The 14,331-nt window shown below is 44.9% G+C and overlaps 1 protein-coding gene across 1 annotated transcript in view; it reads left to right on the forward strand.

Annotated features, from left to right (window-relative positions):
• The window catches only part of CACNA2D4 (calcium voltage-gated channel auxiliary subunit alpha2delta 4), a 131,449-nt gene that overhangs the window by 41,586 nt on the left and 75,532 nt on the right, over positions 1 to 14,331 (forward strand). The window contains exons 17-23 of the mRNA XM_050903137.1: positions 59 to 133; positions 1,558 to 1,644; positions 5,207 to 5,278; positions 10,347 to 10,408; positions 11,085 to 11,152; positions 11,292 to 11,337; positions 12,800 to 12,897. Of these exons, the coding sequence (XP_050759094.1) occupies positions 59 to 133; positions 1,558 to 1,644; positions 5,207 to 5,278; positions 10,347 to 10,408; positions 11,085 to 11,152; positions 11,292 to 11,337; positions 12,800 to 12,897 (508 nt within the window). The remainder of the gene's footprint in view (positions 1 to 58; positions 134 to 1,557; positions 1,645 to 5,206; positions 5,279 to 10,346; positions 10,409 to 11,084; positions 11,153 to 11,291; positions 11,338 to 12,799; positions 12,898 to 14,331) is intronic.

The raw sequence follows: 14,331 nt of genomic DNA on the forward strand, positions 1-14,331 counted from the left end.
CATTACACAGCAGTGTTTCTAGCTAAAGCACTAATTATTCTAATGCCTCTTTCTCCAGCTGGGTGTCCATGGATATGCCTTTCTGAACACCAACAATGGCTACATCCTTTCACATCCAGACCTCCGTCCTTTGGTACGTATACCTGTGAATTTGAGAACCTTTGCTTACTTGGAAACAGTGGCTTTCAGGGATGCTCCTGATTTCACGTATTTTATTGACCTGTGAAGGCTACCAGGCACTGATATATAGGCACCCAGGAGCATGAGGGCCAGAGAAATCAATTCCACATACATAGACGTATATATGCACACACATGTGTATGAAGTGTAAGGCACCCTGCCTGTCTGTTCTCCATAAGAGTGCACGTGAGGGCTGCGTTTGTATGCACTTGCTGTACTGTGGGTGCACGTGTATCTGCGTCCATGCAAGGTTTCACTGCCGGGCTGAAGAAATAATTCTCCTCACTTGGGCATGTCTCCTACAAGAAGATTCAGCATGAGCAGCACCCCAGTAATAGCTACCCAGCAGCTGTAGTGTTGGACATTTTGGGAATCTGAGGCTAGCAGGGTCCAGTACCACAAATCTTAGTAACATGGTAAGTCAGAGACAATTTAGAGACCAGGAGGCTGCAAAGACCGTCTGGGACTTGAGGGAGAGGACGCAAGGACAGTGTTTCTCCCTCGCAGTGCCACCTGGAGCTCCAGACCGCACATCTGTCTGCAAACACACAGCTGGCCTCGTTACTCAGATACCCAGGCACGCAATGATTTTACATTTCATACGCGTGCCTGTTGGCACAAATCCACCTGCACGCAGCTATAAGCATTAGTGTGGTTACTGGCAGGAGAAAGTGCCACCACGGGGCTTCAGAGCAGCTGTCTTCAAAAAGGCAGCTTTGCACAGGCAGACCACAGGCATGGGTAGTAACTTCAGTATGTGAAGAGAAGGGACACATCGTGTTTCCAGGATGGGGCAAGGCAAAGCTAGGCAAGGGCATTGCTTTATCCTCCACCTGACGTTGGCCTCTCTTAGTCTACTTCACACCTTTTCCTTCACCCGGAAGATTACAGGGAAATAGCTCTCTTGCATCAGTTAGCCCTAGGTGAAAAGCCTACCTTTCTGTCAGAAAGGTTTTTAATTCCCATCAGAAAAGATCTGCTGGTATTATAGGGTTAATGGGATTACACTCTTAGCTGTGGGGAAAAAAATTATTTCCTGGAGGCAAGTGTATTGTACTGATCTATTTAGAAGAATACTCTCACAAAGGAGGTCATAGCCTTTACCTGCAAGTTCACCTGTGTTCCTGCCTGTCCCTTGCTACTAGATCAGCCTCTCCCACTTGAACTCTCCTAGCCCCGCACTGCCCGCATAAAGAACTGCATGGCATGGGACCAAGAAGGCACTTGCACCCAAACTCTGCCTTCCTAGTCAGAGAGTGAATGAGACAATCCTATTTTTCAAATTACTTATCAATTCTTAAAGGGTTAGTTTAGGAAGTTACCATCTAGCCACTTACTTGGGTATTTTTCTTTTTTTTTTTTTTTAATAAACGCCAGTATAAAGAAGGAAAGAAACTGAAGCCTAAGCCAAACTACAACAGTGTAGATCTCTCAGAAGTGGAATGGGAAGACCAGGATGAAATAGTGAGTATCAGAAAGTGAATTTAGCCTTTTTTTGTAGCTCCTTCTTTCTATTACTCTGTGTGCCTGTATGGAAGGGGCGGGGGAGCAGCAGGCAGTAGGCACTCCTGGTTTTTTCTGTGCCTGACTGACCCTGACTAAGAGAGGCTGGTGGTCCACAAGAGGACAAGGATGATGCTCCTACAAAGTGCTTGTCTTCTTTCCCAGTATGAGTTTTCCTTCTCATGGAACAGGGAGGGAAAGCACTGGCAGGAGGAAGGAAGCAGTTGGAGAGTGCTCCAGGGAGCCAGTCTGTGTGTACACGGCCCAAATGCTGCCTTAATACAAAGCCAAGATAGCTTAGGAGTATGGTGGTGCCCCATGATGTTACCCATACATGTAGTTTGTGAGATATAGCTGAAGCCACTCAACTAATGAGATCTGCAACAAGAGAGAAAGTACATTCAAAAAGAGACTAAAGCTTGCAGTCACTATTAATAATAGACAAAGAGGATGAGGGACTCGGGCACTTGAGAAAAACAAATTTCCAGAAACCACCTTATTGCACAGGTGTGGAGGCACTGAAAACAATAGCTGACCAGAGGGAAAAGATTAGAAAATACCTTTTCTACTGTCTTTCGAGCAAAATTATTAAAAAGTGATAAACAAGAAACAGCATGCACCTTAACAGCTGCACATCGCCACGTTGCGCAACTAGGAACCCAGATATAATGAGAAGGTAGAGAGGTTCCTCTGTGGCTCGTTTTCTTTCACTCAGAAGAATTAGGAGAGAATAGATACTTAAGTTACTAAGATAAGAACTGAATTTGGAGTAAGATAGAATTAGCTGTGGGACACATGCTTCTGGATTACAGGGGAGACTGCTGAGATAAACGGATCTGATGCTATAGATATCCACATAAACAGGTAGGACAAATGAACTGCCCAGCAAGAGGATCAAAGTAGCTACTGCTGCTAGCGCAGGCCAAGTACAAAGGGCCACACCAAAGGAACTTGCGAAGTGGAAGAGTGGCAAATTGAGAAAGGAAACACAGCGGAACTGGGTGTGAAACATGGAAAGCAAGACAAAAATAAGAGGCTTTACTTGCAGTGCAGCCACCAAGATGCAGGTTGCCAATGGCTTTGTGTGGGTTCGCTGATGTCTTCTAGGAGCTCTGCTCCCATTGTAGTTTTCTTTCTCACTGGAGCCACTTTTAGAGCTGCTCCTCTTTACGCAGTTTGCTATTTTACAAAAAAAAAAAAAAAAAATCCAGGAAATAAGAGGACTTTGCTTTGCTGTCATATTTATTTGGCTAGCAGGTTCCTGTCTGACCAAATAACATTGATATCTGAATGCAAATATGATGCAAAGTGTAAGGTTTTTGTGCATAGGCAATCAGAGTAAAACTCCCCAGTGAAAAAAAAAGTCAAGAGAGGCATGAAAAACAAAGCCACTTTGTGTTCCTGTACTGCATCTTCCAGAAGAAAGAAAGGTTGCAGTCACTGAGGGTACAGAGACATTCAGTGACGTGAACGATATCTGCAGTGTGACTTCAGCAAGTCTAGAGACTCTCGAGATACACCCACTGCAGCAGAAAGCTGCCAACATTTCAACACTCAGATTTGCAGCTATGGTATTAGATCAATGACAGACTCAACATCAGTTGCAGTATAATCTCAGCAACACTGATAAGCAGCAAATTCAGACTGGAAAAATATGCCCAAGTGCTAATGATGTGTAATACAGCCAGCTGCTAAAAAGAAATCGGGGTGGGGGGAAGACGGCACTGTCTGGAAAATACCAATTGATGCACAATAGTACTATCTGCAGCTAGGCAGCAAGGAAGTTTGGGCTTGCTTGTAAAGCAACACAGGGATATTCTCAGTGTGAGGGGAAAAGGGAAGCGTCAAGACATCCTCCCCAGCAGTCTAGAAACCGTCACCCAGACAAGTTTTCTTCAGCCTTGACAGAACCACTGAAGAAGGAATTAGTCTGCAAAGATGTTGAAACTGAGTGGCAAAACACACAGAAGTTGTGAGACCCCTCAGGTAAACTGTATGTCTGTGTTGGTTTGAAACCAGACAAGCGGACAGGGGAAAGGAGTCAGCAGCACTCGTTACCAGAGATGGGGACGGCACAGACTCATTGCCCTGGAGCAGGCAAGTTTGCTGTTCGGGGTATCAGGAACGAGTGCTTCAGCATGCACCAGACCAGCTCTTTGTCCAAACTCTGCTACACATTTTTCAAAGTGGAGGCCAGCTGCTGCCAGAAGTGTCCTGCCTAAAAAGGACTGAGCATTATGGGGGCTCCCAGACACCAGGACTGTAATTGACTTCTCAGTGCAGGAAAAGCTATTGAGGAAGAAGCAGCAAGCCAGGATTGTGGCACCAACCTACAGCCGCTGTCACCTGGGGGCTGGACACAGGACAAGTAGCCTGCCTGCAGACTAGCTGGAGCTGAGGAGATCCAAGGAGATCTCAGATATCCGCTGATTTACTTCTCCACTGCCTTATGGGGCAACAAGAGATGCCTAACATTCAAGAAGATATGGATGAAGCAACAATATCTGAACTAAACCCAGAACCCATAGAAAATGCTGCAGGCTGTCAGACCAGAACAGAGAGTATGCTGTGGCTCTGGCAGCAGGTCAAACGCTCTTAGCCAAAAAGGAGTAATAGTACCAGTCAGTGTTTTCATTTCCAAGACGTGGGCCTTGGGAAACACAAGCTTTATATTCTAGGTCTGTAAATAACCCACATCAAACAGCCATACTAAACAGAACTGTGGCCCTGTAAAGCAAAGGCAGTTGAGACTGGCCAGCACCTGAATGGAGGCCTGTCTCTGGAAGTAAGGAAGCAATTTGTGTGAATGAATAAGTTACTTCCCACCTTTTTTTCTATCCAGGCTGAAGCAATAGGCTGATATGCTCTGGCAGGCTGGACATAAAGTCAAAGCCTCTGTACTTGTGGAAAAATTCCCTGGCTCTTTCTTGCAAGAGGCTGGGAGTCACTGTGAAAATTACACTTCGCCTTTGGAACCTGGACTGAATAAAGTGGTCTTCTCGCTGCCTACCCTGCTATCATACAGTCTTGCTTTGCTGTGTTAAACAACTGCTTTGCTGCACCTCAGAAGTGGTGCTGAATACAGCCTATAATTTATAAATCAAGTTTAAAAAATGTCCGAGAGCTTTGGAATCGGTCTGGGGGAATTAGTGGGTTTTTCAGGTGTCTCCTCTTCCAGGCTCCCAAAGCACCGTGCTAATGACTTTCTGGCTGCCAAACGGTGAAGTCTGAAACTTGGACTGGCAATTTCATAGCTTCCAGATCCTTTCGCTAAAAAGACATATCAACAACCTTCCAGCATAAGCCATTATTATCCTGTGTCGTTTATCAGCCTGACTGAACAAGGATCCTGAGCACTGAGAAGAGGTTCTCAATTTAAAAGAAGCAAGAAAGAGCTGGGGGGGAGGGGGAAACCCCAGTCACTCTTTTCTGCCAGCCCCTGTTCGTTAATGACAAGCGGCTCTATTAATTCCTGTCCTGCCCTGCCTGGAGACACTAATACTAATCTTGCTCACCTCTGCAGCTGAGAACTGCCATGATCAATGGGGAAACGGGCTACCTCTCTATGGATGTGAAGGTCCCTGTGGATAAAGGGGTAAGAAATTATCCTTCTGTTCAGGTCACATGAGAGAGGGGATGGGAAATGGATGCTGAAGAACCACGAAGGATGTGGTTTTAATGCTCAGCATTTCTGAGTGTGAGGATTTTATTGTTTCACCACATATATAACACATGTGCTAAAGACATAAAATAGAGCATCATTAGAAGTGCTCTTTATACCTACCGACATTCTGCTTTTACAAAGGTATTGGAAATGCCTCACAGCTCCCTACTTTGTCCAGGCAAAGCCAAAAACCATGTTGTTCATTGTTTATAGGGCTGTGAAATGAATTGGACATCTTCAAGAGTTTAGAATGGGGAAAGACTATGCTGAGCTGACCTAGACAGAAAGAGGTTTGGAGGCTATTTTGCAACTCCCTTTCCCTACCCAAAAAGACTCATGAAAACGTTGTCCCTCACTCTGTCAGAATGTGATTTCCTTTATCCAGGTCCAGGATTAAATTTCTATGCAAATATTTACAGACGTTTTATGAAAAGTCCTAGTGAAATGGAGACTTTTGAATGTTCCCTACCAGCTCTAATGTAGGGTTATACATCTTCCCTTGGAATCAGTGCAAAATTGTCTTGTACATTTACGTTCACTGGTACTTTTTCATTCAGGTTTATTTAACTCTCCGAAAGATTTTGGCTTTCATCATTTCCTATTAGGAAGTATTCCAGAGTCCTGCAAGTTACACTGCCCAGAAGTCTTCCATATTTCAGGAAAACTTTCCATCTTTTATAGAGAGCTTTTTTTTCAGCAATCAGGCTGGCTGAACTGCTTCCATGCTAAGCCACAGTCAGCACCAATTCCAATAAACCGACTGCTCACAGCCACTGCTGAAATGATGCCATTTCCTAATGAAGACACCCCTCCATTTCCTCTGAATGGTTGTACTGCTAGATCTTGTAACTAAATTCTCTTTCTCTATTCTTGGTGTTTGCAACTATCAGGTACCTGTCAATGGCTTTGCCCTTTCTCCCTTGGGCATTGCCAACATCTGCATTTGAAATACTTGCACACTTTTCAGTCCAAGCAGTTCAGCCATTATTTTTATTTCCTTTGTCTCCATTTCTGGTACGCAAGTACCAGGGCTTCACTGAATTATTTGAGTACTGTTTCCCCATTGCTCTGTAGAGAGCATCTATTCTCTGCAACAGGATATTTCTGAACAGGGAGCCCCAAATCTCCTTTCTGCACAGCTGCGCCAGAACAGCTGCCTTGGTTTCCGTGTTTCTTAGCTATTTTTTCCAGCTGCCATTTTTCCATGTGAATCCCACTCCCTTTTGTCCAGTCTTTCTAATTTTTAGGGCTGTTGGGACTTTTTCTCAGTATGCAGAGAAATGTTTTATTTTGTCTTACAGATCACTGTACATAAAGGCTCCTAAGATAGAGTCTGTTCCTCGCATTAGATCTTTTTCCCTCGGTGCCCAGTTGTTTACTGTTTCTTTTTGTTTACAGTACTGCAGCTGGTTCTCCTCCACATCTTATTTAAGCTCACTTTAACTGATTCTTTAGAATAAAATTTCATGGGAAGCTGTTTCAAGTGCTTTATATAAACCCAGATACATTGCATGTCCTTTATTCCCTTCATCCATTACCTTTGTTATTCTGTCAGAAAAGCAATCAGGGTTTTCCAGCAAGATCTATTCTTTGTAAGTCTAGATTGCTTATTTTGCTAGCTTAACCTCTTTCTCTATCTCTGTGCACCCTCAATAACATTTCTTCTGAGTCATCCAAAGATACCTTTTTAGTTCAATATTTTAGGGACATCTTGCTGCTCCCCTACCCAGGGAAAAAAGATAACAAAAAGTAGCCTTGGTAAGAGGTATTACCTGTTTTATTCTGCAACTCTGCAAGCATTATGAAGTATAATAGGAGACTGAAGCGAGTATGTGACAGTTTTACTATAATCAGAATACACACGGAGTGAGGACCAGAAGTGAAACTTAGCAATTTCCACTTGTACTCTGCTAGCTGATGAAGCAGAGCAGCATTGAAACAAAGGAAGTGCTGACAGAGCCTTCAAACAAAGAGAATGAGGCAGTCAGATGGCAGAGAGAAGGGCTGAATGAAGGGGATAAAAATTATTCTGTCAGCCACGTAAATGTTGATTCCCCAGGTTGATCTCAGGAAGGTATTGAGAGCGGAGTGAGACAGAGAGGGAAAAAGAAGGACCAAAGACAAGGGGCAGTTGTTAGAGAGATCTAGTGGCAAAATGCCTTTGCTTGCAGCTAGGGTACAAAAGGGTTGTGACTGTGAAAGCAAAAGAGCAAGAACAAGAGCTGTGGCAAACCACTGATAATGGCATTAGCCAGGACTGGCTGCCTAGTACAGTGACAATACCAAAACTGGAAATACATGTGTTCCCAAGACCGTAGGAGCTGGCAGTCAGCCATCCTATCACTGTGCCAACACACCCATGTTCTTGTCTTCTCCCTTGCTCTGCACTGTGTAGCAAAGTCCTGCCTGATCATCCTCAGCCCTGCTTGGCTCAAGGGGGCCTCTGCTTCTCTTCCTTCAAAGTGGTAACTAGCAAGGCTTGTTTTCCATTATGACCTGCACTTCAAACAAGGAAATTCTAAATTAGTAGAGCTCATTAATGCAATTCTTTATAGGCAGAGAGACTCCCAGACTGCAGTATCAGATTGCATAAAAGCCCATATGGCTGCTCAGTGGTGATATTTTGCGTTGTTTCCCTCTGAGCATTAAACTCAAATGCTCTCTGTACAGTGAGTGAGTCTCCACATTATCTAAATGTTCTGAATTAAGGTCTTCCATGATTATGGATATTCAAACGTGCAAGTCAGAGAGCATGAACACCTAATTAAACATATGCTAAAATTTTTGTAGCCTAAGATACATCTTTTAAGATTATTTCTATGTTACAAATTTCAATACTGTTTACATTCTTTACAAACACTTGGCAAAGGAACGAACGTGCACTCCCTGTGCCTCCAGCACTAACCTAAGCAGGCAAAAGGCCGAGCCATACAACTGACTGAGTGCTCCATATAATGCACTATTGGAAGTGCAGAGCTATGCAGCAATACTGTGCTTTAGTTTCAGCAAGAGAGCAAAATAAACAACGCAGGAACATGGCAAGCATTTGGGTGGAATTTAGTTTAGAAAAACATGCAGGAACATAAATCTGCTTTTGCTATTTACTGTAATAATGTCAAAACTCTTTGTTTCAACTGAGTTTTCTCCACATTATATTGTCATACTAATTATAATATAATTACAGTGGCACACTTAATAAACTGGTTTTTTATTTTTAATAACTTCAGCTTTTTCCAATGCTTTCAAAATAAAGCTTGGATGATTCCAAATCAAATGTGGAAATACTGTTTCATTAAACAATTTGAAAAATGAGATTTTTTTTTTTTTCTTTCAACCTTTTCTAAAGGTTGGACCAGATGATCTTTCAAGGTCCCTTCCAACCTGGGCTGTTCTATAAGTGGTGTTAGCTATAAGCTGTCTTGGGGAGGGCTGGCCAGCCATCACCTCCCCCTGCCCATACAGAGGTTTGCCCTCCCTCCTACAAGGTGCATGTGCTGAGTGGCTGCATGTGCAGAAGAGGGGCAGGTCACGGGAACAAAGGATGAGCAGAACAAGCCCTGCTGAAGGAAAGGGTCTCAGAGCAGTGGCACCCCTGGGCCATTTTCTACTGCATCCTTTCCCCCCGGGGCAGGCCTACACCCCCGGGTCTCCTCCTTCCCCATGCCTCCCCTCCCTCCGCCATTAGATCAGACTGGCAAGGAAAGGGAGGCTTAATACCTCTTGTACCTTCCCCACAGCCACCAAAACACCACCATGCCATGTTCCTTGGGGGTATCACAGCACTTTTGGAACATCTCGGCTCAGCAAAAGCTTCGGACCCTGTTGCTCAGCAGTACACAATAGCCATGCACGGAGAGAGAGGGAAGGGAAGGGGTTGAGCCGTCTGCCACCTCCTCAGCTAACAATAACCCCCATCCCCATCAGCCCATCCGCTGTGTGCACAAACTCGGGGCACGCTGTGGAGCTGGCGCTGGCTTGCCCTTTGTGCCTCGCTCCACTTCCACTGCTGCACGGCTTGAGCAGGTTAGAGCAAGGACAACTTTCCCTGGGGAACACTGAGTTTTCTGTGTTCACTCCCTGTCTCCCACACACATCCTCTCACCTCATTTTCAGACTAGGGCTGGGATTTTAAACATATTAGGGTTCATATACTGGCATAAGGGTTGGATAGAAACTTTCCAAAAACTTTTCTCCTTTGGAAAAGAGTTCCACTGAAATCAACACTTTCCTACAGGAAAAGGCCAGTCTGGCAAACAGCTGAAGTTCTGAAGCAGCTTTCAATAATCTGAAATGTCTTCAGTTGAAATGTCAGTCTGAAAAAAATATTTTCATGTGAATCAAAACGGCTTGGATTTGAATCAGCACTTTTTTTCAGTTTGAAAATGTAATTTTTTTTTTTACTGATGTTTTTTAACAAAATTGGAATATGCTAATGTTTTGTCCCGTTTTGGCATGAAAGCAAATGTCAGGAATCTCAGCTTTTCCCACAGGAGTGGGGAGACTTGGCCCTGGCTGCCCACCCACACAGTGGGTAGGTTTGCCATCCTGCCTCTCCTCCGACCCCACTTCTTCCTTACCTGTCTCACCGAGCCCCCCTCCTGCTTGGGATGATGATGTGCAAAGCCATCAAAGTTGCTCTGTATAGCAAAGAGCAGCAGGGCCCCAGCGCGTTGGCTTGGAGGGTGCGAGAGGGAGGGCAGCTTCCCCCCACCCCTTCCTGCAGCCTGTGCAGGAGCCCTAGAGCAAAGAAAGGTTTAACTGAAGCCCTAGATGGAAAGATAGAGTGGCTGCCTTGGATCCTGAAAGTCACAAGTTGCTGAATATGCTGAATACTGCACATTCATCCCTGCCTCCAGCCAGCCCTAGCAGGGTGTGAAGTGTTGGTAATGATCAACTGTTTTTGCTTAGCCTTGGGGATGTATATCCCAGGTCCCCATCATCACTGTGCTCTTGGTCTGTCAGCTGGTCTCTCACTTTCTTATTCATGCTCTTGTTCCAGAAACGAGTTCTCTTCCTCACCAATGATTATTTCTTCACGGACATCAGTGGCACACCCTTCAGGTGAGCAAGGACTCACATGACATGAATACTGTGTATCAGAAGTCTGCCATCAGTGACAGCAAATTGGTCCCTTTTCTTTATAAAACTGGCTATGACTCCTGAGTAGAGCGGTGTGAATACCTGACTTCTTTGTTCCTGTAGCCATTAAAATATTGTTTGGGGTCAACTCAAAAGGAATATTATGATTTATCTGAAGTTCAGTGTCCAAAAGCTATATCTTAGGTGAAGCATGTTGTTTCATTTCAGAGAAATGAGACATCTTCAATTTTCAGTTCCACTGAATATGTTTTATGTTCTGGTGTATGGCTCTAAACAAAAAATTGTTATAAACTGAAAATTTTAAAACATCACATAAGAAATCAAGCAAAACATTTTTTGTGTTTTGAAATGGTTTGAAATTGGCACAGATTTGAGAAAAGTTATTGTTGACCTGAACCTACAACGTTGGCCAAAAAAATTGTCACCAAAAATGCCTCATAGATCTACAGACAGGTTCCTTAGCCTTTTGTGCTGAAATCGGATCTCACTTGATCCTCTTTTAATGATGTTCTTTTCTTTAACGGCTGTGGAGGGAGTTAATGTCTTTAAGGGCTGTAATTGCAGGGAATGCAGTGTCATGTTTAGGGATTACACCTTTCCTTGCTGACAAGCCCTCTGTTTTCCTTCCTGCCTGCAGCCTGGGTGTTGTGCTGTCCAGGGGACATGGGGAGTACATTCTGCTGGGGAACACTTCAGTGGAAGAAGGTAGGTTTAATCTGAAACAGCCACGTTGTCCTAAGGGACAAGGTAGCTACTCTGAACTTTACTGCTTCACTTCTCCTTCACAGCCTGTATCTGCCTGTCGCCTACCTGACTGAATACTCTATGTATTATCTGGTTTCAGGTTTGCATGACCTGCTCCAGCCAGACTTGTCTTTAGCGAATGAATGGTAAGTGGAGGAAATCCTGTCAACGACACAGGACTTTGTCATGAGATTTTGGCAAAGTTCCCAGCAATTTGGCTTGAGTTCACCACCCTCTGTGGCCTAGAGAAAAAGCAGCGTTGTTCAGGGGCTGTACCTGCAAAGACCTGATTGTCTCCAGGCAATTCAGTTCCACCTCTTCATTTGGGAGATCCCACCAAGGCCTGGCACACCCCTCTGCTAAGAAATATCTCCTGAAATTTATCCTCAGTCTTCTGTGCTCAGACTTACTTTGTTCCTCCTCGTGTTGCTCAGAATTGTGCTACAAAACCCACAGTATGTCAGACCTGTCAGGAAATTTTGTTGCAAGCTTAGCAAGAGATTGAAATGCTTTTCAAAATTGTAGCTTATTTTTGGTTGGCATTCTTCTGAACTGAGCCTAGACCTAATTTCTAGTGAACATGGAGGTGATTTATGACCCCTGTTTCAATAGCAAGCATAATTTATGGTTTTGCTTTGTTTGGATATGAAACAGGGTGAAGCATGGCACTTTCCATTTATTGCTGTGAGGTTTGGGATTTTCATGAACCCAACATTCAGTTACACCCAGGCACATGAACCCAGCCTGTATCAAAGCCAAAATAACTATACTCAAGAAGCCCGGCAGCCCTTCACACCTCTCATTACACTGTCAAGTTTCACAGGCAGCACATTTGAGACACAAGCAGTGACTTCTCCTTCTTCTACTCCTAACTTTGGGTGTCAGCTTACCACACTTTACATATTCATTTCTCTTAGACTTGTCTCATAAATCACTCCTTTCAGCCCCTTTATAAGTTGTAATTCTCTCTTATAGCCCCTTCCTGCCCGTTGTCCTGACAATGAAGCGGTCAAAATTGGAAGCAGGATTAGAAGATTGGTTTCTTTTAGAATACATTTGTAATACATTCTCCTGCTTCTCCCCACACTGTGTCCTGAGGCTCCTGCAGCTGAGTCCCTTTGGGACAGCTTTTGTTGCCACCGTATCATACTGCAAGCTCATTCCTCGTCTCACATTTTGTTGCTCTGTCTCTTGGTTTATCTGCTCCCAATCCAGTTTTACTCACATTGCACGTGACCCTCTGCTTTTCAGGTCTCTCCATCACATTGTTATTGTTTATATAGACACAGGTACACATCTTAAACAACATAACAGCTAACTGCTGGAAGGATCTGGGACTGCTACATTGCATTGTGAGCTTATGCCGGAGAACATAACAGCAGCCCTACTAAGCGCAGCAGTCAGATTAATTGGTGTTTGGTTTATTGGTAGGGTTTGACTTACAGCCACATTGTTAGATTTTGAGTGGGCACAGCATGCAGCAGCAGCAAAATCTTTGCAGCCCAAGCTTTCTCGCTGAATTTTGTTTGCAGTTGTTATTTTCCAGGAGCATTTGCTTGATTGTGGTTTCTCTTTGCCCTTGCGGGCTTCTTCTCCCTTCCCCACCAGGATTTACTGCATCACTGACATTGATCCAGACCACCGGAAGCTCAGCCAGCTGGAGGCTGTGATCCGTTTCCTCACCGGAGAGGAACCTGACCTGGAATGTGAGTCCCAGGCACCAAAAGGGCCCTGCTGGGGTTTTCCTGTACCCATCACGGGGGAGAGGGGACTGTGACAAACTGATTGGTGTGAGATTGAGCTCCTGTGGCACCTGCTCACACAGGCAGGACTGAACTCAAGCCCAGCTTAATTCACATGTGGAAATGAGCTGAGGATCCACTTCCTTGTCCCCATCAGAGGATTTTTTTTCCATTTCAAAGGTGTCACATAACTCGGCGTTATCGAAGGTCTCAGCATAGGAAATACTGAAAAGCGAAAGGCTTGAACGGAGCTTGATGGGGCCTGCACATCATGTTTAAGACAGACTGACCAGCTGGGCTAGAGGGGGTGATGGCAGGAGGAGCCAGGAAAGCTGCTGTGACTACTCTGCTCCCCAAGGCCCCAGCTAGCATCCTGTGGGGGCTGCATGGTGCCATCTAGACAGATGGGTTCTTTCAGAACAAGGATTATTAAATTTGTTTTCCAAACACAATTGGTAACTGATTTGGGGAAAAAATGGTTACAGAATTATTATCTTTCCTGCTCCCCCTGCTGCTCATCCCTTGCACCAGGTCCCATTCTCCAGGCAATGTGTAGCCACACAAGCAGCTGATATAGCACCACTACCGAGTGGGATCTTGTTGTGGTTTAATCCCAGCTGGCAACTAAACACCACACAGCCGCTCGCTCACTCCCCCCGGCTGGGATGGGGGAGAGAATTGGAAGGGTAAAAGTGAGAAAACTCATGGGTTGAGATAAAGACAGTTTAACAGGTAAAGCAAAAGCCGCACGCACAAGCAAAGCAAAACAAGGCATTCATTCACCACTTCCCATCGGCAGGCAGGTGTTCAGCGATCTCCAGGAAAGCAGGGCTACATCACGTGTAACCGTTACTTGGGAAGACAAACGCCATCAATCCAAACGTCTCCCCCTTCCTTCTTCTTCCCCCAGCTTTACACGCTGAGCATGACATCATATGGTATGGAATATCCCTTCGGTCAGCTGGGGTCAGCTGTCCCGGCTGTGTCCCCTCCCAACTTCTTGTGCACCCCCAGCCTCCTCGCTGGCGGGGTGGTGTGAGGAGCAGAAAAGGCCTTGACTCTGTGTAAGCACTGGTCAGCAATAACAAAAACATCTCTGTATTACCAACACCGTTTTCAGCACAAATCCAAAACACAGCCCCATACCAGCTACTGTGAAGAAAATTAACTCTATCCCAGCCAAAACCAGCACAGATCTCTGTCGGGGGGCAGAGGTGGGCAGCTGTGCATGGGAACTCCCTACAGCAATTTATCTTTAGGATGTCCTTCAGCCCACCTCACTCTCCACGGCTTCAGCCCCCTTAGTTGTGTCAAGTACAAGCTTTTGCATGTAATGCTCCACCTGATAGGCACCTTCGGCACAAGGATGGGAATCTCTTAAAACTAAAACCAAATGTA

This window comes from Gymnogyps californianus, chromosome 1 (genome assembly GCF_018139145.2).
Source record: "Gymnogyps californianus isolate 813 chromosome 1, ASM1813914v2, whole genome shotgun sequence".
NCBI lineage: Eukaryota > Metazoa > Chordata > Aves > Accipitriformes > Cathartidae > Gymnogyps > Gymnogyps californianus.